This window comes from Pelmatolapia mariae, linkage group LG6 (genome assembly GCF_036321145.2).
Source record: "Pelmatolapia mariae isolate MD_Pm_ZW linkage group LG6, Pm_UMD_F_2, whole genome shotgun sequence".
Lineage (NCBI taxonomy): Eukaryota > Metazoa > Chordata > Actinopteri > Cichliformes > Cichlidae > Pelmatolapia > Pelmatolapia mariae.
In genome coordinates this window covers 4244320-4267151 of record NC_086232.1, presented here as the reverse complement: position 1 = coordinate 4267151, position 22832 = coordinate 4244320, and the positions used below count along the sequence as shown (strand labels likewise).

At 38.5% G+C, this 22832-nt stretch overlaps 1 protein-coding gene across 4 annotated transcripts in view; it reads right to left on the bottom strand.

Moving 5' to 3' along the window:
• Nucleotides 1–512: 512 nt before the first annotated feature.
• LOC134628869 (glutamate receptor 2-like) overlaps nucleotides 513–22832 on the bottom strand; it is a 114640-nt gene continuing 92320 nt past the window's right edge. For 2 of the 4 annotated variants that reach the window (XM_063475663.1, XM_063475664.1), the window contains exons 18-20: nucleotides 21269–21403; nucleotides 16249–16424; nucleotides 3102–3209 (exon numbers count right to left, since the gene is read on the bottom strand). In XM_063475663.1, the coding sequence (XP_063331733.1) occupies nucleotides 16254–16424; nucleotides 21269–21403 (306 nt within the window). In that variant the 3' untranslated portion in view covers nucleotides 3102–3209; nucleotides 16249–16253. Of the gene's footprint in view, nucleotides 3210–16248; nucleotides 16425–21268; nucleotides 21404–22832 lie in introns of all 4 variants that reach the window. The other 2 variants (XM_063475665.1, XM_063475666.1) reach the window with 1 other exon arrangement.

Below are 22832 nucleotides of genomic sequence, written 5' to 3'. Positions count from 1 at the left end.
TGCAAACTTTCTTCACTCCATCCTCTTCCATCGTCTTTGTTGGCATCCTTTAGTGCAGTATATTTATTAAAACAAAAAGTTTTTCTTCACAGTTTCTTTTTTTTGTCCAGTTCACAGCAGTGAGAACTCCTACTGGCTCAGGTTTCAGTATCAGCAGCTGCCATTGACTGAGCATAAAGAACTCTGATTGGGTCTCAGTCTGTTTGGCACATCATCCAATTGACTTCAGAACTGTTATGAGAATACTATGCAGGTGCACATGCAAATGTGAAAATATATGTCAATGTATAAGGTGTGTTTGTGTTTATGCTGCAGTTGTGATGTGCTGACCTAGAAAGAGGGATGGGAACATATACTTGTCATATATTCTAAATATTTACAGAACCATATAATTAAAGGGAGCAAATTTAGTCCACTGAAAACAGTATCTGGGGCTCTAAATAAAAGCTTTCATCCACTCGTCCGTTTTCTTCCGCTTTTCCAGTTCGGGGGGGGGGGGGGGGGGGGGGGGGGGGGAGCCTATCCCAACTGCCATAGGGTGAGAGCAAGATGTAATTTAGACACACATTTTTTGTTTAGATCTTTGAATGCAAACGTTCTGATTCTGTTTTGAATAAATTATTTATTTGTCTGATAGTCTTTTTTTCTTTAAAGAAAATAGAGCGTGTCTTTAAAATTAAATGCAATTTTTAAATTCTAGATCTAGATAATAGATAATTTACTACACTACAGCAGCCAACAGAAAGTGATTGTTTATAATATAGCACTGATATGAGTAACATTAGCCTATTTTGCTGCCAGTGGGTTGCACTTTATTGTGCCTTTCAATTTTTACTTATCAGCAGTTCAAATGGTGAATATACAGTCATAGATGCCATGCAAAACCAAATTACCAAGAAAGATCTGTGAAAAAAAGAGTGGTTTCTACAAGAAAAGAAGAATAAAAACTGGTTTTTAACTGGTTTCAGATCAGTTTTAACCTCCTAAGACCCGAACTCTTCCACGGCATGCTTTTTTAATTTCTCTTTGATATTTGGGCTGATTGGGGGCCGATGAATGTAAAAACAAAGAATTACCAGATTATTTTTTTTTACCGTATTTTTGTTTTTAAGAAAAAAATAAGAGCCACATATGAGGATATTCATTTAAAATTTTGATAGAACAGTAGCAGTATGATGTCCTTGTAAGTGGATATCAGGCCCTTGTAGAGCAAAATTGAGTATTTTAGTCTAAATAACCCAAAATGTGATGTCCACATATGTGGACGCCAGGTCCTAGGAGGTTAAAAAAATTATTATATTACAAACAAAGCATACTGACATGTGTAGGGTGTTACCAATTAATTGGGATTCATGAAATAGCCCTATTGAATGCCTTATGAATGTGTGTTTCTGTTTTTAGAGCTTATTAAGGAATTTTAAATATCTTCACTTTGTGGAAGTGCAACAAAAAATGATCAAAGTACCCCTTCAGTGTCTTCATGACAAATGACTGCCAATAGCTGCCAAACAGCTACACAATTTATGCGACTTGTATGTGTATTTTTTAGTCCCTGTTAGTGTCCATATTCAGTAAGGATACCAGTATATTAAATAACTGCACACACTTAAAGTTGCTATTTTCTGTGTATTTATTTATGGATAAAACCAATAATATTTAGATAAGCACTGAAGCTAACCTGGGGCTGATGCTTCACAGAACTTTGCTCTAAAACTCAATCTGACCTGCAGTTTTTGATCGTTTTAATTCACCTTCACTTAGCTGATTTTAATTCAAGCCTATGTTTGTGTGTGTTTTCCCTTTATTTGACCCAGTTCTGAGTGTATACCACCTATCTCAGTCTTTAACTTGCTGGGACACCTTGCATTGGAGTTTGCTTCTGCTAACATACATTTTTCTTTCTTATCACCAACAAGTAAAACTTCCCTTACTAACCACACCGTGTGATTTGTCCATAACCAGGGTTGAATCTCCATCTAGTTTTCCTAACTCTATTTTGTGTATATAATAATGGTTAAATCTGGCTATGGCTAAATTTATGATCCTGTAGTTAACAGTACAGCATGAAAAACGAGGAATGTAAAAACTGCCAATGTGCTGTTTACACAAGGTGTTAAAATATATTTAACTGATTCAACATGATTTATTATGTCTATTTTATAATTTCATATGCTGATCATTAAACGTTTAGAGCTGTGTGTCACACAGTCAAACATAAATCACTGTTAAGCTATTGCCCAATGAACAAGAGGAAAATGTAAACATATTTACAGTAATTCTGCAAAAACTATAAAATATTCATGTTACCAAGAATCCAATTAAAATTTTTAATTGGATTAAACATTAAATATTTGGGGAATTTTGTTTAATTATTTAACATATCTTGGAGTGGACAACATTTCATGAAATGCATTATAAACATTAGTAATTGCTTCATTTTAATCGTAATACTGATGAGTGGCCAGTTTGAGCCAGGAATATTCACTTTCTCAGATTGCATTTGTTGATGCTTTCGGTATCACACCTTGCTCAGGTACTTTTTTAACCCATTTCAGCCCATCCCTGCATAAAATTTGTATGTTTTTGTAGTGTTGTGTTGTAGAAGTGTTTATACTGTGTACCTGTGGTTGCCAGTCCATGCATCCCTTAATCTGGTAAAAGTTTCCACTCATTAGGGATTTTCAGGGAAAAATAAGGAGAAAAAATAGGAACAATAGCAATATGCTACCACAATTACTAATATTTTATGGATGTGATATTTCATTCCATCAGTCTGCTTTTATAACTCCTGATCACATTCCTGATTAATATGGTTATTGCGTTAGCATCATTGTTTCTTGTTGTCTGTACAAGAGGGGGAAAAAATCCATTAAACAATGATGTGTATTTGATTAGAAAACTGTCCACTGTGCTTGATTGCTTTTCATGAATTTGTATATGAACAGCCATTCTTCTCACTGATGGTCAAGTGACTCTCTTCGTTGATGGGCAGGTCTTTGCTGAAGCCTGACAGCCAAGTGGTGGGTAGACATCTGTCCAGTCTTTCTAGCTGTAAGGCACTGGCTTGGATGTAGTCAGGAGAGATCAGTCATGCTGAGACTCATGGGTAATCCAGGACGGAGGTAAGCCACTGGAACACGACCATTCTCGCTGGTCGATCCTGTGATAGACAGACGAGCTTTGGAGCGCATCGCATCCGTGAATTTCATCTGTATAAGAACAAAAACACGTTAGCCACATTTTCATCAATGACACGTAACTTAAAGCTGCATAGACAGGGTTAGAATCACCAGTTAACCAGAGTACTGAGAGGAATCCGCCACTGTACTTCACAGGCACTGGACTACTTGAATCTTTTTTTGTTGCACTCACCAAACCCTTTGAGTTCCCCACTTATATGCCTAATTTCATTTTTCAATCCTTTATTCACAGGTAATACTGTACAGCTGCTAACATAGCCTTTTTTAAGAGAACGTGCTTTCTCCTGGAAACCCTTTTAAGCCTCCTATTTCTTTAAACTTTAATATTTAACATACTAACTGAGGCATGTAGAATTGTGCTATCGCTGGTACTGCCTGCTGGACATTGTTGATCAAGGGTCCAATACTAGCTGATATGGCTGATTACAACAACCAATCTTTCTTATATAACAACTATTGTTGGGGTACCGGGGTGTGCTATTGGCTGTATTGGCTTTAGAGTTGTGGCAGCCGGACTGTCACTGAACCAGTGTCTTTGTCCTAGAGCCCCCCAGGGGGTCCAGACCTGGATGTAGCATTAGGAGGGAGCTGCTGAAGTTAAGGAAAGACTGTTAGACAGCTGTGCATTCAGCTGTTGCGAAACAAGAAGGAGCTGGGCTTTGAAACAGCTGCTGGACTAGACGTGGACAGAGCATAGATTGTGTGGTAATGCCTTGCTTTTTGACTGTTTTATTGAGATTTTAGAATATCCCCCCATAGGCTTTTTTTTTTCTTTTTTACGGTAATATTTAACAATTTTTATCACTCTTGTTCCTATTACTATTTCAGGTACAGAGGTACTTATTTATACTTGTGTTTTTATTTGTGGGGAAAAATTTCTTTGCCCCAATGTCTGTCTTTGGGCTCCTATAGGCTCTTTCAAACCTAGGTGGCATTGTTTTTGAGCATAATCAGAATTCTGCTACTTAGCTTGACCTTACCTTTACCATTTGCCCGCTTGGCTGGTACACATATGAGCAAATCTGTGTGCAACTCGTGTGTCTGAATGTTTTTTACACAAGTTCAGAAGTCCTTCAGACCATGTATGTGAACAAATGATAACCTGGTTGTCTTTTAGAATTTAATCACAAGGCTGAAATGAATGCTTCTGCTACGACTACTAATTGTTATTATTGATTTCCCAAAACATTGTATGCCACAAAACCCTCAGAATTACAATGACAATTATAATGGCTTCAACATTTTAATAAGCACTTTGAACGCAGAAAAGCATTACACAAGAACCAGTCCATTTACTTGAGGCAGAGTGTCTCAGGGGAAACAATATTCAGCAATATGGAGCTGGAGCCTTACTTTTTGGTTTGTTTATTTATTTTTAAGTGGTCACTACTCCTGTGGACACATTCTGAAAAGCAGCCTTTTTTTCTGGCTTGCTCCTTGGACCTCGGACACTATTTTAAGTTTCTTTCACTTCGTTTTTGCTTTAAACAGCTTCTTTCTTACATATTTACCACTCTCTCCACTTCACCTCCAGGTAACCTTATTTCCTTGTGTAGCAAAATAGGGGTGTGCTGTATGCAGCCCACTGACTGCTAATATGAGTCTAACTTAGCCTGATGCACAGCTGGACTGGCCACCCAGTGGGCTGATTTTTCGTTTTTATAGGCCGATGTTTTGGGGGGGTTTTGTTTTTGTTTTTTGTAACGGTATAAACAATGAAAGGTGGTGGATTGGCCAATTGGTCATGATCGACTCTGGGCTGGACCAATTACCGCTGAGGAGGTCAAATGCACCCTCCCCATTGCTTGTGCAACGGCTCTGAAAGCAATCTTATCACAGACAAACAGAAAATGGTACTGAGGTCAAAAGGAACGCGATTTGTCCTGTACTTCAGCTAAAATGAAACAAGCACACAAAGCTGGAGTTATTCTGTGTCTTTACGCTGCACAGCTGCTTCTTCTTCTCTCATTCTCTTCCCCTTCCTCTCCTGTTGCTACTTCAATCATGAAACTGATCAATGATCAGCTGATCAGCTTTTCTGTCGCAAGTCCCATCTCTCTTGTTTGTTTATCGCCCACTTTGAGCCAGAAAGAGGAAACCAGCGGATGTTGCGCTAAACAACAGCAACAACATGAAGATGAAACCAGGAGATGTCCTTACTGAATCATCAGAGCTGAACAGTTGATGGAGAAACAGGTTTACCTTTTAGGTGACATGAATGAGTTGAAGTTATGAACTGAGAGACAAATAACACCAGGATCCTTTTCTAAGTAGCTGACAGCTGGTAACTGTGCAGGGGCGGGTCTAGCAAAGTTTTGCCAGGGGGCCAGGTAGGGCATTAACAGGGAAAGGGGGGCACAAAGAAATACTTTTCTTTCTTATTCTCGTCTAGCTTTTAATAAATAATTATCTCAATCTTACAACCAAAGTGGTCCTCTGATGTAAAATTTTATAGAAATCATATATATATACCAACAAGACAGTGTACATCACTGTAACAACAGCGTTTGTTTTCATTCAAAGGCTGTTTAGCTTTTCATATAACACCTGGTGGGCCAGAAAATTTGCAGATTTTTTGCCCCAGACCAGCCAAAGTCTGGTTAAGGCAGTTACACTTTCTGATGATCATGTAATCAAGTATATTTGATTAGCAGTAGCTGGCTGCCTTTAAAGTTTGTTTCAATTTCTGTGAATATAATACAAATATACAAAATAAATAAAACCCAATTTTGAAAAAAAAAATGTAATGTAAAATGTAAATCAAACAGAATGAAATGATCTGCAAATCTTAAAGCCACATTTTATTGACAATGCAACAAGAAAACATTTTTAGATTTTTAATTTAATGACAGCAACACATCTCAGAGTTGGGTAGCATGCCTGTGGGTTCTAACTGTATGTAAATATCTGGGAACTGAGGAGAACAGCTGCTGGACTTTTGAGAGAGCAATATTGTCTCATTCTTGCCTGATTGTAGGTGCTCAACAGTCCTGGGTCATCTTTGTCATATTTTTTTTTCATTTATGGCACACCAAATGCTTTGTATTGGTAAAAGCTCTGGACTGCAGCTAGGCCAGTTCAGCACCTGGACTCTTCCTCTACAAAGCCATGGTGTTGTAGTAGCTGCAATTCAAGACTGTACATACTTTTCAATACTGATGGTACCTTTCCTTCCCAGGTATGCAAGCTGCCAATTACATAGCCAGTAATGCAGCTCCATACCATCAGAGAGATGGGCTTTTTTAAAGTCAGCCCAGATCAGAAGTCAGATGGTCCTGCTCCCCTTTAGTCTGGAGGATGCAAACTTCAGATTTTCAGTTTTGATTCATCTGACCAGAGAACAGTTTTCCACTTTGGCTTAGTTTATTTTAATTGAGCTGTGGTCCAGAGAAGATAGTAATATTTCTGGAATACATTCACATGTGGTCTCTTTTCTTCATGATAGAGCTTTAACCTGCATTTTTGCAATGTACTGTGAACTGTATTCACTAATAGTGATTTTTGTAAATGTCTGTCAGTCTGAGGATGATGATCATCCAATACTGATTTCAGGTTCTTGTGCACAGAGGCTTCTCAATATTTTTTGAAACTTTTAACAAAATTTACTGTAAATAATGAGATATTTAAGCTCTTTGCAATTTTACACTGAAGAACATTATTCTGAAATTGTCATACAATTTTACAAGTTTTTGTTTTTGATTTGTATTTTTGCAAACCTCTGATATCTTTCTTTCTGAGAAACTCTGCCTCTCTAAGATACTATTTATACCCAATCATGTGACCTGTTCATTAACGTAATTAGCTGCAAAATGTTCCTCCTACTTTAAATACTTGATGTGTTTTCAGTGACTGATTGAATAAAGTTGAGGTTTAATAATAACTGCATTCTGTTTTTATTTATATTTCATATAGTGTTCCAGCTTTTCTTTGACACTGGGGTTGATAAGTGCTGTATAACACTCAACACAGCACTTGATATAAGATTTTCAAAAGACTGCATGAAATGATATGAAATTTTTTGCTTTTCTTAATATTATATATTGTATATACTGTATATAATAGTGGCTGTAGGCCAGGAGGTAGAGTAAGTCAGCTACTAATTATCTTCTATGGCTACTGGTTTGATCCCTGGCTGCTCTTAAGTCTTCTTGCACAAGACACTAAACCTTAAGTTGCTCTCCAATGAATTTATCGGAGCATGAATGTTAGATAGAAAGCACTTAGGCATAGAAAAAAGTGCTTATATGAATGGCTAAATGAGGCATGTTGTATAAAGCACTTTGATTGCTCAAGCAGAGTAGAAAAGCACTATATAAGAACAAGTCCACTTATCATTAGGAAAGAAGCTATGTCAAACTTTAAGTATACTATAAAGAAAATAATTAGTGGCAGCAACTAACCCAGCCACCAGGGCACGTGTATGTGACAGGGTGAGGCCAAACCAGTGTCCTCCTAGTGTTGGTCCCAAACCCAGATAAATGGGGAGGGTTGCAGCAGGAAGGGTCTGCAATGTAAAATCTTTGCTAAATCAAACATATGGATCATCAAGAATGAAATTTCCATACAGGAACAGTCAGAGCCTGGCTTAACAGCGACTCCCTCCTGTGCTATCCGGTCTTTAAGTCTGACGTCATTAGCCGTTTCCGGGTCCAAACTCCGCTTCAGGTCCCAAAGTCAAACTAACACTGCGGCATCACTTAAAGTTACAAACTGTCTAAATTCTTTCATCTTTAATCAGTGATCAGCTGTACCAGGTGTAACAATTAAGTTTAACATCCAGGCATCCAGGAAAACAGAATTTATGAAATTTAATTGAGTTAGAAGTTAGCAGGAAGTTAGCTCGCTAGCTTCCACCTAAGCATGATATAGCATGTTCTGACTGAGAGATTTCGGAAAAAATTTAAACGTACAGCTCTGCTATCACTTCCAACATAAATGAAGACAGAAAACTAAACAGCAGTGACGTTTGTAGGGTTACTGAAGTTGGGCTAGTTGGTATATAATGATGTGCTACCTGATCGCTAGTGACACAGCTGTGTTAGCATAACATAAACGCAGTGAAGCTGGAGGATGAACGCTAACTTTTTCCCCCTCGATAAAAGTTAACGTGAGGGTTCCTGAAGGTTAGGGACAAATGCAATCCCATGGCAGGATGCTGTAAACAGACCAAACTTCAGTCAGAACAACTGAGATAATCCATATACTGCTGCATGGGCTGGGCTGTAGTTACATGGTAAGGGTTTAAAAACTGAGCTTTAAAATGGTGGTAACAGTAGTAATAAAAACCGAGAGAGGCCGACAGTGATCACTGACTTTTTTAGGGGCTTGTTCAGATTAAATAGAACTGATACAAAGCATTAAAACATGTTAAAAACACAACAGCCTTAATAAATGCAGAGAGGTTTGGACCGGGAAGCAGGGTTCATACGTGATCACTTAAAGACCAGACTGGCCAACAGGGTGTATCATGCAGGCTGAAATTTCACGACTCCACTTCAGCCAGAAGTTAACTGAGAGGCTCAACATCCGGACTTATATGTGATTTAAGCACTCTGTTATTTGTGTTCTTTTGCCAATAGTATCCTTTTTCTTTATTCTTAATCAAAAAGATAAATTAAAATATGAGTTTGAACAATATGTTAACAGAGAAATGTAGTCTAAGGATGTCTGTTCAAACATCTACACATTTTGTGTGTGTAGACATGATCCATCATCTGCCTTTTATATTCATGTCTGGGATTAAGATAAGAACTGTGTCACTATACTTTTGAACAAGAAAAATAATGGTAAATGTTGTAATTAATTATGCTTACTACTGATCAGAATATAATCAGTTAAATATATATTGTTTAAGTTTAGCCAAAAGGATGAGAGTAAGGCAATATAATAATGATTCTAAAGACATGCCTAATTCAGGTCGAACTGAGAGCCTGGGTAGGTAAATCCTTGAGAAACATGAGGGTGTGTGTGTGAGGGAATGAAGCAGCAGCCACTCTGATCGTTGAATTTCTGACTTTAAAAATACACAACTGAAGGGTGATGGTGTAGCTCAGTGGGTGAGCAGGGCACTATACACCATATGGCTAGAGAGCAGTAGGCCTGGGTTTTAGTCTGACCCGCAGCCCTTTGCTGCATGTCTTCCCTTTTCTCTCTCCCTACTTTCCTGTCTGTCTACAATGTCTCTATCAAATAAAGGCTAAAAGCCCCCCACCCAAAAAAATCTATAAAATATATTCAGTTTGGTGAAAAAAAAGTATTGAATAAATAGTGATTGAGAGAGTTTTAAAGAGAAAAAGTATTTGGATTAAGAGGGATTGTGCTAAATTGAATGTGCAAATGAAATCTAAACTGAATGAAACATGAACTGAAGCTTATTCATATTGGACTGAATATTCAAATTTAACGCAATTTTCCATGTTAAATTAGAGAGATAGAGAGAGAATGAGAATGATAATATCTGACTGAAGATTGGTGGATCTCATGCAAACACACCTGATTGGTTGATTAGATACCAGAGAGAGAGGTGGGGGGAATGGGACTTGACAAAGCATAAATTGGAGTGCCTGGAGGAGTCCCTGCAACCTGTGAGATGAGCAGTTCAGAAGACTGAATCTCACAACTGTTTGAAATTCCAGCAGAGACGCTAAGAGGGAGCAGACCACCACCCAAATTGTGGACTTGCAAATTGGACTTGGCTCTGTCTTTGCTTATCATTATCACTGCTGTGTTGGTGTTTTCAGTAAAATAGAACAAATTTTCAGATGTGCCCATCTCTCCTCTAACCTCTTTCCCCCAAAGAGAAGAACGAAATCAGAATTAGCTCAGAGTAGGTTAATTAGATGAATAGAACGGATGTGATTTGATTAGTATTTTGTAACTGTTATTTAATTCTGCTTTTGCTTTGCTCCTTTTTCTTGCTTTAATAAAACTTCCTATAATTAAAGTAAAATAAAAAATTTAACATTCACAATGAACCAAAAGATTTTTGATCATCAGAATCTCACTTAGCGTGCTCTGACTTTCTCCACTTTTGAAAATGACTGAAGTGCACTGCACACACTCCTGGCTTTGCCTTGTTATTATTTTTCACTGAATCATGGATTCACCAGGATATTCCCGATGACAATGCATCTGTGGAAGGCTTCCACACTGTTCAGGCCAACAGGGACAGCACCACATTAAGCATAAAGGAGAGGGGGATTGCTGTTCTATTGCTGACTGTTAACAGTCGGTGGTGTAACCCTGCTCACATAATCAAAGAGCGGATTTGTTGACTGTACATTGAACTGTGTGCTGTTGGACTAAGGCCGTATTATTTGCCCAGGGAATTTACCCATGTAATCTTGGTTGCTGTTTATGTTCCTTCCTCTGCTGAGGACTTGCCGACTATATAAGCTTCTGCACCGACTCCATTGTCCCAGCTCAGACTGTCCATTGTTACCCAAATAACAAGCCGTGGGTGACTAATGACATCAAACCCTCTTAAATGAGAAGAAGAGGGTCTTCAGAGCAAGCAATACAGAGGAGGACAGAATGGTTCAGGTGTTATTGAAGGGCAAAATCAGAGAAGCTAAGGACAATTTCAGGAAGGAGAAAGCTGGAATGGAAACTCCAGCAGAACAGCATGAGAGAGGTTTGGAGTGGCATGAATACCATCACTGGATTCAATCCACCCAACAAGAAAGGAGCGAGGAGTGAGGACAGAGCCAAAGAGTTGAATGTTTTCTTCAAAAGATTCAACGCTGTAGTAAATGCTCACCCCCCTACTGATTTACTCATAGTCAACCTGCAATTCACAGTCACATCACTCTCTCTCCACATAGCACCATAGCCTCTTGTGAAAGGCCTGACACCCCTCCAAAACCTGTCACTTTCACTCATGACCAGGTTCAGAGACAAATAAGAAGGCTCCACTGGTCTGCTGGACCAGACGGGGTGAGTCCCCATGTCCTCACGGCCTGTACCCCCCAGTTTGGTGGAGTCTTTCATAAACTGTTCATGATGATTCTGAGACTGCAGAGGGTCCCAGTGCTGTGGACGCTGTCATGTGTCGTTCCTGTACAAAAGACCTCTCTCCAGGATTACAGACCTCTGGCACTGACTTCCCATGTTATGAAGACCCTGAAACAACTCATCCTTGACCAGCTCTGACCTATTGTCAGACCACATCGGGATCCCCTTCAGTTCACTCACCAGCCCCACCTTGGAGCTGAGGACGCCGTGATCTACCTGCTCAATTGTGTCTACACCTATCTGGACCGACCAGAGGGCACTGTGAGGGTCATGTTTTTTGACTTTTCCAGTGCATTCAACACCATCAGGCCAAGCCTCACAGGTGATAAGCTGACAAGGATGGAGGTGGATGCTCTTTAAGTGATGACGTGATGAATCCTGCTTCCGGGCTCAAACTACCCTGCGTTTATTAAGGTTTTTGTGTTTTTAACATGTTTTAATGCTTTGTATCTTGTTCTATTTAATCTCAAAAAGCCCCTAAAACAGTCAGTGATCACTGTCGGCCTCTCTCGGATTTTCTTACCGCTATTCATTTTAAAGCTCAGTTTTTAAAACCTTACCATGTAACTACAGCCCAGCACATGCATCAGTATATGAATGACTAACCTCGTATTGTGGATCGATTATCTCAGTTGTTCTGACTGAAGTTTGGTCCATTTACATGCGATTCCATTTGTACCTGACCACCGAGAATCCTCACGTTAACTTTTATTGAGGGGAAAAAAAAGTGTTCATCCTCCAGCTTCACTGTGTTTATTATGCTAACATAGCTGTGTCGTTAGCGATTGCGTAGCATATCGTTATATACCAGCTAGCCCAACTTCAGTAACCCTACAAACGTCACTGTTGTTTAGTTTTCTGTCTTCATTTATGTTGGAAGTGATAGCAGAGCTGTACGCCTTAATTTGTTTCCGAAATCCCTCAGTCAGCACATGCTATATTGCATTTAGATGGAAGCTAGCGCGCTAACTCCCTGCGAACTTGTAACTCCGTTAAATCTCATAAAATGTGTTTTCTTGGATGCCTGGATGTTAAACTTAATTGTTACACCTGGTAGAGCAGCCACACTGATCATTTTATTACAGATGAAAGAATTTAGACAGTTTTTCAACTCTCAGTGATGCTGCAGTGTTCGTTTGACTTATGGACCTGCAGCGGAGTTTGGGCCCAGACACGGCTAATGATGTCAGACTTAAAGACCAGATTGTGTCCTGGATTGTTGATTACCTGACGGGAAGACCACAATATGTGGGTCTTCAACTTTGTGTGTCTGACAAGGTGATCAGCAAAACAGGGGCACCACAAGGGACAAGCCTCTTTCCTGTTCACCCTCTACACCACGCACTTCAGCCACTGCACAGAGACCTGCTATCATCAGAAGTTTTTGGATGGTGCTGCAGTGGTTGGGTCCCATGTGTGGGACTAATAAAGGTTTATCTTATTTTATCTCTTTTATCTTATGAGTGACGGTGATGAAACAGAGTACCGGGCTGTTGTTGACTCATTTGTCACGCAGTGCGAGCAGAATCATCTGCAGCCCAACGTGGCAAAGACCAAAGAACTGATTGTGGACTTTAGGAGGACCAGGAAATGTGTTACTCCTGTTTCGATCCAGGGGGTCCATGTAGACATTGGGGAGGACTATAAATATCTCGGAGTACACAATGATAATAAACTGAATTGGGTTAAAAACACTCCCCCCATCCCCGTAGGTCTGGTATTCTTCATCAGCTCCTGGTTCTCTCTAGCTTGGGGTTGTCTACAGCTAAGCAGCTTCTGGTTTTTCATTTTATTTTTTAATTTACTGGGAGTCACTTTCTGACCTTTCAGGTCATGCCGACGTCCCTCTCCATGCAGATATGATGACCTCAATATGGCCCAGTCTTATGCTGACCTGCCTCAATTCTTTCCTCTGTTTTTTCTTTTCCAAACACACAATCATCTCCCACATTTTTGAGGCTCGTGTGGGTCATCAATCTTGTCCTATAAGGAATTTCCACCCGTTGATCTGTAGATAACCTATCATGTCTGCAGACATTTCAGGGACATTTCAAACCCACGCTCTGTAGTTGTTATTTCTTAGAAACACAGGCCTCCCTAATGGCTCGCTATTGCTCTGGACTCAGCATCCGATAAACTCTTATGGGAATAAACCCCATTTCTTAGCTGGCGTCAGCCTTTATGCGGGTTTGGAGGATTTTGCTTTTATCTCTAAAGGTTTCACCCTCACGGCTATAGGAGAAGGGGACGCTGATGAAGTGCTTGTGGAAACTGTTTTACTATTTGCCAAAAATAAATGTATTAGCTAGGTATGGTGTTAAGAAAAGAAATGCAGAACAACACATGGTGATGGATTTCGTGAAAAAGATGGAAATAGCTGTGGTGAATATGTACTGTGAACATGATCGACTACAAACTCTCTCTACTTTTAAATCATGTCTAAAACCCATCTGTTCAGAATTGCATACTCTTCATTATGACTTTTAGTCTATTTTTCCTTGTTTAGCATTTATATTTACTTACTTACATTATTGTTTTTTTTATTTTTTTGTTTACTGTATGTTTTTATTTTGTTGTCCTAATGTAAGGTGACCTTGAGGGTCTTTAAAGGCCCCTATAAATAAAATGTCTTATTATTATTATTATTATTATTATTATTATTATTATTATTATTATTATTATTTAAGAAGAGGGAGGATTATAGAGTGGCGTATAAGAGTGTAGGTAAGTGTGCACAAGTGGACTTCACCTTACACAGATGGTGGAATCTTAATGACATAGGAAGCTGCAAGGTGCCATCAGTGGAGAAGGTAAATTTTCTTATATTGTGCAATATATGTTTGCATTACGTTTTCATATATGGCCAGGTAGGTGTGAATGTCCCTTAATAGATGAAAAGTGGCACTTCCAGTTGATTTTAAACCAAAACTGTGAGCATGACCTGCTCTGAACCAGGCTTTGTACACAACAAAAGTTACCATGACACTGAAAATTCTGACTTAAAGCACAGCATGGCTTGCTAACTTTGTTTGCTTAATTTTGTTTTGTAGTGTAAAGCCAAAAAACAACAACCAAAACAGCAGCAACCAAAAAACAACTGTTATCTAACAAAGTCTTTCTCGCAAACCGTGAAATCCATGAGCAATTGTGTTAACATTAGCGATGTAAATTTTTATGGTAAACAGACTCTGGGCTATCTTATATCTTATATAGCAAAATGTTGTCTTAAACTGATACGACAGGCTAAATGGTAAAATTTTTAACACACACAAGCCTGAATCTAAAATCTGGGGCAAAACAAAGGAAGAAACTGAGATAGAGGCGACTGGTTTTTTTTTATCCATCTTGGATTTGCTCTTAAATTCAATTGCCAACCAAATCCCATGGCCACTCTAATGCTGATTCTGTCAGGTTTCTCTTTGTTAAAAGGGGATTTTAATTCTCCTCTGTTACCAAGGGCTTGCTCAAAAGAGAATTATTGGAATTTTCTCTCTTATATTCTAAGGGCTTGTAAACTCGCATAATCACAGGTTATCTATCATTAAAGCAATTATAGGGTTGTTTCCAATTAGGTAATTAACAGAACAACTCATATTTTGTGTTATTACCAGTCTAAATTATTAGGGCCACCGAATAAAAACTGACATTAAGTCACATAGGAGTACTCAGTAAAGAGGATGATTGGCTATTAAGACAAGAGTAGGAGAAAAGGATAACGTACAGACAAACATAAGAAAAAGTAAAAGGGCAAACAACGAAGTCAGAGAGAAGGAAAAGGAGAGGGCAAGGACAGAAAGGAAAGTTTGAAAGAGGAGTGGAGAAAAAATGGGAGCCAAAGAAAATGAAGAGAGAAGGAAGAGGGATGAAGGAGGCAAACGAGCTGTTGAGAAATAAGTAAACGAAGGAAAAGAGTACCACAGCCATACATAGTTTTGATCTTTTACTTTGAAGTTTTTTTTAAAAAAGACTTTATTATTGTCTCAGTGTTAATATTGTTTGTTAGGAAAAATTGCTGCATTCACATCATACTCTGAACACACACTGGCTCATATCACAATGCAATGCGAGACTCAATGGCAACTTTTGTATTTATGTTGTTCACAGTCAAAATAGTTCATGTATGTGAACAATGACTGAACAATGCTTTATTAATTATAAAGTAAAATGTCACTTCATTTTTAGTTTTTCATTTCAGAACAAGCATCTTTTTAAATTTTAAACAAAAAGTTTGCTCGTTTTTAAACAAAATGTTTGCTGGTCACTGGTGTCGTAAACTTTCTGTACATAAAAATTATTTTCATCATTTTTTAAAAAATAAATTGCTACACTATAGTGTTATCATAATATAGATATATTGTTTTGTAGAAAAATAACTACTATAATAATAATAATGGTAATTTTTAATTTTTAATGTATTAATTCATTCAGTAACTACCACCTCTTTTGATTTACCATGTGTATCTGCCAATTTACCACCACTAGAGTGATCAGTTAGCCTAACGAATGACAACACTGCAACTATATTAAAAGTAGAAATGTATACTTATATCTGAAATGGTAAAAAAAAATTATATGGACAAACCAAGATCTGCACAAGTGTTTGTGAAACAAAACACTATGCATCTGGAAAATTTGCCTGCATATTCTCTATGTTAGGTAACATCTACAGTATGACACAAGGCACATATTCAGATGTACAAAGATTTGCAGATGACTAGATCTGGGTGCAGAAAAGTACACATGCAAGTAGTTGTGCATTAACTATTTAATATACTTACTACTTATTTCCCTTCACAAGTCTTTCTTTACATTGGTAAATACAGACAAAATGACTGCACAAGTTTAACTCCAACTCTACGTTATGTTTGCCGCTGAGGTTGCTTTGCACCAGTTTGATATGAATACAGCTGTAAATTGAATTTAAATGGATGTTTGAAAAGATGATTTAACACCAATTAGTTGAATGTCTGAGACACAAACATGTCTATGGCTGTAAGGTAAGGACACTTTTAGCCATCAATCATCACTCTCCTACCCGTGTTAGATCTTGACGCTCTCAATGCCGTATACGTTGTAGCCTTCTTTATAGGTGGCGTAGTTTGGCTGGTGGCTGGGGGACAGCAGGTTGTAGTTGGGGGGATGTTGAGGAGAAGGCAGAGTGTGTGTGTAGTTTCCTGTGTGCTGGGGTGATGACAAGGTGTTGGCTGCCACCTTCATAACAAAAATAAAGTCATGGTTATTGCTGCAGTGATTTTTCTAAGAAAAATTAGTATAACTGTTATTATTGTTACTTTAAGTTACAAAGTGACAATAGTAGTTTGAGCTATAAGACCAATAATAATTGAAAAAGCAAAATATGGCAGAAGTCAAAAGAAAGAAAATAGTCTCTGTGTCCATCCATGCAAAGAATGTGGTAAAATAATAAAAAAACATGACAGCCATTTAGAACTCTATCTATCTATCTATCTATCTATCTATCTATCTATCTATCTATCTATCTATCTATCTATCTATCTATCTATCTATCTATCTATCTGTATCCACAGTCAGGAATGGACTGGTCTACTGGGTATGTTCCTGGTGGCCAATGCACTTTTGGACCGGTGGGTCAATTGAAGGGCTGCTGCGCACTAGCTGTACAACAGCTCATTCATTCATACAACTTTCATTACTGACACTTCATCATACCTTCGCTGTGCACGCACCTTGAAGAAGAGTTTAGTGTGGAAAAAGTAGTGAAAAGGTGGAGCTGTAAAGCTAAATAGAAATAGAAACTAAAAGTAGATGCAGTAAAATATGTCCAGTTAACCAACACGTTAGCTGTCGGGCCTGCTGCTGCACCGTCAACAGCAGTACCAGCAACAACTAGTAACAAGCCCTGGTTCACAGGAGGCTGCTGTTGGTAGCACCAGCTGTGGAGAAGAGTAGGAGGAGGGACAGCAGTCTCAACAACTAAGTGAGGAAGAGATGGAGTGAGGTGAAATTAACATAATTAGGAAAGGAAAGATTCAAGGATATAGGTAAAATGAATGGCTACTTTGACCATAAACCACTCCTAATAGCTAAAGTGTGGCTTTTAAACATAACATGTTGAACTGCAGTGCAACTAAGATGTCCTAACAAAAGTACAACTGTACCAATAACAATTAATATCTATAATCAACATAATATGTGTATACATGACATATTTATTTAATTAATTTTTGAGTGATCATGGTGGGCTTCCTACCAGGGCCAAATTTTTGTCCCAGTCCAGCCCTGTCCACAGCCCAAGGGCCAGAGTTACTAACACCAGTGCAAAGTGTGTTTTGGTGTAAAAATTAAAAGTAAGTATTTAAAGTTTAAAAAAAAAAGTATTTACTAAGACAAAATTTTGTGTAAGAAGTGGGACCTGAGATTTTTGTGACTCACCCTCTTGCATATGCATTTCTGTGAGTTCCTTTCTCACGGTGTGAAACATAAGGTAGGTGCCAACTACTAACTAATGTTTGCAACATGCAAAGTACTGCTAATTGCGGCAATATTTAACACTGAAAAAAAGCATGTTATTTTATTATCTTATGGGACTTATGGGAAACTATTATTATTATTATTGCTTATAATATTTGTCTTTTGTTATCGCAGCAATTATTGCTGAGGGGTTAATAATTAATTTTCTGTTCTTTTTGAGTTACCTGGCTGCTGTTAGTTTTTCTGTATTATGTTTAGTTATTGTCCCTGTGGTTTTCCCCTATGCTGTCTCTCATTTGGGCAGGTCAGTTTGTTGAGTTATGATATTTAGTTAAGTATTATTTTTTTGAGCAGAATTCTGTTTACTTGACCTCTGTTATAGGCTCAATTAGTTCTTAAAATAGCTTATTCTGTGACTGTATATTTTTGAAATGGGGCTATAATAAAACTCATATTTTGAAGAATACACCTGTTCCTGTATGTTCTTGGCTGCTTGGTCTCTAATACTCCACTTGTGTCAGTTTATTAGGAATGTCAGACAAAAATGTGATTAAAACATATAGATTACCAAGCACAGGAACCCTGGAAACTTCACTCTAATGAAGTCATGCAATATGCGAATTGTAACAAATCTTCTTTCAGCTCTTCAGTTTTTGGCATTAAGTTCATTTCAATGTACTATAGCTTCTGTGGCAGGAATTTTATTAGCTTTGTTCCAGGTGGTGACGTTACTAATGAAAAGAGTGTAGAGGTCCAGCTCATTCCCAACTAGCGAGGATGCCCTTCAGCAAGTAAAACAGGAGTTTCAAACTAACCAAATACATGTATTGTTAATCCCTCCACCTGAAACTGACCATGTGTTCCACATTCTCAATTATTGTGCAAGTATTTTGCTAATCTATAAACATTATAATAAGTGTGATGTCCAGGGGTATATCCAGGGTCTGTTTATGATGCCTCTGTTTTCCAGGGGAGCAGACTTTTTCAAAAACTGTAGGATGGAGAGTATAGAGAAGATTGGCTTTTAGGAGTATCTTTTTTATTTTCCAATGATCAGGATTTCATTATGATGATCATCTTAGTTCAAGGTGTTCATGGAAATTACCCCTTAGACTCATGGATTATGACACAGGTTCAAAGCCTGACCACATCACCAGAGCAGCGCTACAACCATGGCCACATCTGTACCCGAAGCATGTCAGTTACCGAAGCCTGTTTCCATTATAATAATTCTGTTTGTCAGACTAACACCGTAGGCCTACATTTAACATACACGTGTGTGGCAATTGTTTAAAGGGTCATTGTGCTGGCTGTTTTACCATTTGACACTCGAAAGTGTTCCCAATGCCATATTCTGAAATCAATTCATTAAAATAAACTAACATCCAAATGACATCCTGACAAACTTGACTTTATTTGTAGAACTGTGATTATGTACAAATGTAGGTATAATATGCTTACATTTGCATCATGTAAAGTGTGTGGTATACATGACCTATTTTTGATGCTGTCTGGTTTCTCTCTGGCCTCCAGGACACTTCCTTATCAGTCCATCCAATCCTTCTCATCCATGATGAGTGAAGCTTAAACTCAGTGTTCCAGTTACATTTCCAAGTACGCCAAGTATTTTGCTAAACCAGATACTGCTGCAGTCATGCTCTTATGTCTGGGTCACAATGCTTTTGCATTTCCTCACATGTCCTATACACTTCCTGATATGAGTTGGAGTTGATTCACCAAGTTTGGCAAGCTCTCTTGTAATGCCGATGTCTGCTTTGTCAGGCTTTGAGTATTTCCACGGCAATATCAGTGGGGTGGGTGGGTTTGTTGATTTTAAATATTTACACCGTAGCTGCGTCCATTCAGTAGACCTGGTAAAAAGTCACCTCTGCTGAAATGTGCACAGCAGTTGAAATTTTCCCTATTCAAGTCTAAAGCCCAAGTTCAAGAGTCACATTGTGTTTTTTTGCCCTGTCTCCCTCCCCTTATTCTCAAGAAGTTTCAATTCAAGTCAATACAATTTTATTTATATAGAGCCAAATCACAACAACAGTTGCTGCAAGGTACTTTATCTTCTAATATAAAAAAATTAATGCAAGGAAAACAGAGAAAATCACTACAATTATGTGTCCCCCTTCGAGCAAACACTTTGGGGACAGTGGGAAGGAAAAACTCCCTTTTAACAGGAAGAAACCTCCAGAAACCTGCAGAACCAGGCTCGGGGAGGGGGGAGCCATTTGCCGTGACCAGTTGGGGCCAGGCCAGGAATAAAGTCTATTAGATAGATAAGATGGAAACCACCTCATATGCTTAATACCTACAGCATGCTGTAATCTGTAATAAAATATGGTCAACAGGATCAAACATCGCACTGACTTTTAGCAGGACAAGCACAGAGATGAGTCAACTGTCAGAGTGCACAAGATCATTTCATTAATGCTTTTGCTTTGCTGTGATAAGCTCTGAAACCTGACTGAAACTCTTTAAATAAACCACTGCTCTGCAAATCAGTAAGCTGTTTTACAACTACTCCTTCAAGAATTTTAGAGATAAAAAGAAATTTGGTGTATTGTTATAGCTAAGACAGTTGGGTTAAGTGATGGCTTTTCAAGTAACAATTTAACTACTGCCCCCTTAAAAGCCTGTGGTATGTAGCCCATTAATAGAGTCAGACAGATTGTAATAAGACTGAAGCATTAATTTAATTATTTCCATTCCATTCTTAGAGCTGTCTTATAGAAATGGGGTCTAATAGACACTTTGATGGTTTGTATGAAGTACTTAAGTTAGAGAAAAGAATCAAAATGGATATCAGTAGTAGTGGAAGTGACAGTGCGGTTCTCAGACATCCAGGTCATCGTAGTCTAAGGAGCTTGGAAAAAAAACGTCTGGACTTTTTAAAGTTTCCTTGAAGACGTTTCACCTCTCATCCGAGAAGCTTCTTCAGTTCTAAGCACAATTGTTGGAGAGTCCCATTTCTGGTCGTCCCTAGTTGGTGTCTGGTCTACTTTTTGTGCATCTTTGCTGACTTGATGAAAGCCCAATTAGGATTACCACATGTTTTAAGAGCCTGGGCCATTTGACCTCAATAAATCTCATGATAGGACTGGGCTAGGTTTCACACCTTGGCTCCTGTGACTCAGTAGAGGATCAATAGGGGGTCCATGACCCTCTTGGGGACACTCCCATAGGGACTATCCACCAATTTTTCTTTAACCTGATAGCTCTTAGCACCTGTTATTGTGATTGTACTGTTCTGTGAGTCATGCTATTTTTCAATCTTTAAAACAAATAAAAAGATTTGAAATTTGAACACTTAAAAGACTGGGAAGCCATTTTTACTATTAATTTATTAATATTAAAATTCATAAATTTTTAGTACTAATTAGTATCAGATAGTGGAATCCACTGGTATACTGTTATCACTTTCACGATTCATTAACCATAAGACCTTTCTGTTTGTGGAGGATTAACTCCATCATGTTTCACATCATGTTTTTAGTGAGAATCCTCAATAAACTTTATTTCAACATTGTTAATATATCCTTATATTATTATTTAAGATTGAAATTCAAATTCAGCTTGTACTTATAAAGATCATATACCTTCATTTTTTTGGCTTCTGCACGACTCTTGTAGCAAAACTCGACCAGTGCCACCATCATGGCTAATCCCAGACCTCCAACCAGGATGTAGAAGACTCCTGCTACATTACTAAGAGAGAGTGCGCTGGTCTTCTCCTAGTATGCACACACACACACACACACACACACACACACACACACACACACACACACACACACACACACACACACACACACACACACACACACACAAGGAAGAAAAATAATCAGAAACCCCAGAGAAAGTTCTAGCGGCATGCTCTTATATTAATAGCTAACTTTATTTACTGGGAAGGTCTACTCAAAAGTAGACTCAAACTGAACCTAAATCAGTCAAGCTAAATATATTATAAATGACCTAGATTAAAACTTTACATGTAGAACACTGTCCTCAACCATAATCATTCTGTGTCTCTGCATATAAGAAGAAATACTTCAAGCCTTTTTTGTTTTATTTTTAATGAAGTTAATGAAAATCAAAAAGCCAGGATCTCAGATTATTAGAATATTTCAAAGTGATTATTGCAACCTTGGTGTCAAAAAGGTCAGGAACTAGGACAAGCTTCACAATACTAAATAATGATAACAGAAATGAATTTTATCTGTCACCCCCTCCTTTGATTTTTTTATGTTACCATGTTGGAGAGGTTTGCATGCCCAAGTGATCCTGGAAGCTATGTTTCTAGGGCCGCTTGGCACCTGGTAGGATCCTGGGTGAGAGGCTAGACTAAGAGCAATTCAGAACAGCTTTCAAATTTGGCTACAGGGACACGGAATCTGACCTCTTTAAAGGGGAAGGACCTTGAGCTTGTCCATGAGGTTGAGAGAGACATGAGGTTGAGTTGGACTCACCTAATCACGTAACTTGCACATCTTAAGTTCTAAAACCAGCTATATGTATTGAACACTTGGATGAAGAGAGGAGCTGAACATGTAACTGTTTAGTATCTGGTAGTCAGTTGGATCAGGTAGCGGGGGAAGAAGCCAGACACATCAGTTGCGCAATAAAATACACTGAGTGAGCTGGCTGCGGCCCAGATCTGTGAGATCTTCAACTCCCACAGCAGCATCAACAGCATTCCAAGGCAGGCTGGGTACAGTGTTTGAATGGACAGTATTATTCATCTAAGGCTAAAGCAGCTGTCGGGAACTATTGTCATAAGGTAATTGGTGGATGAGGGGAACAACTTGCACATCACTTGGGCCCTGCACCCAGAGAGACCACAACCAATCTGTTCACTCTGTGTTCCTCAAGGCTCTTGCCGTTTTGGTCCTGTCTTGGTTGATATGCCTCTTTAACACTGTGAAGGTCTGGGGTGGTACCTCTGGATTGGCAAACTAGAGTGATGGTTCCTTTTTTTAAGAAAAGGGCCTGGTAGTTGTGGTAAAACTTCAAGGGGTATCAACTTCTCAGCTTTCTGGTTGTGGAACATCAGAGTAGTTCTCCTCTTGTGGAAATCGGAGCAGACGTGGGAATTTGCCCAATTAAACAGAATACATGTGTGTGGCAGAGGTGTGGTCCATGGCTCAGCTGCAGGGAAGGGGT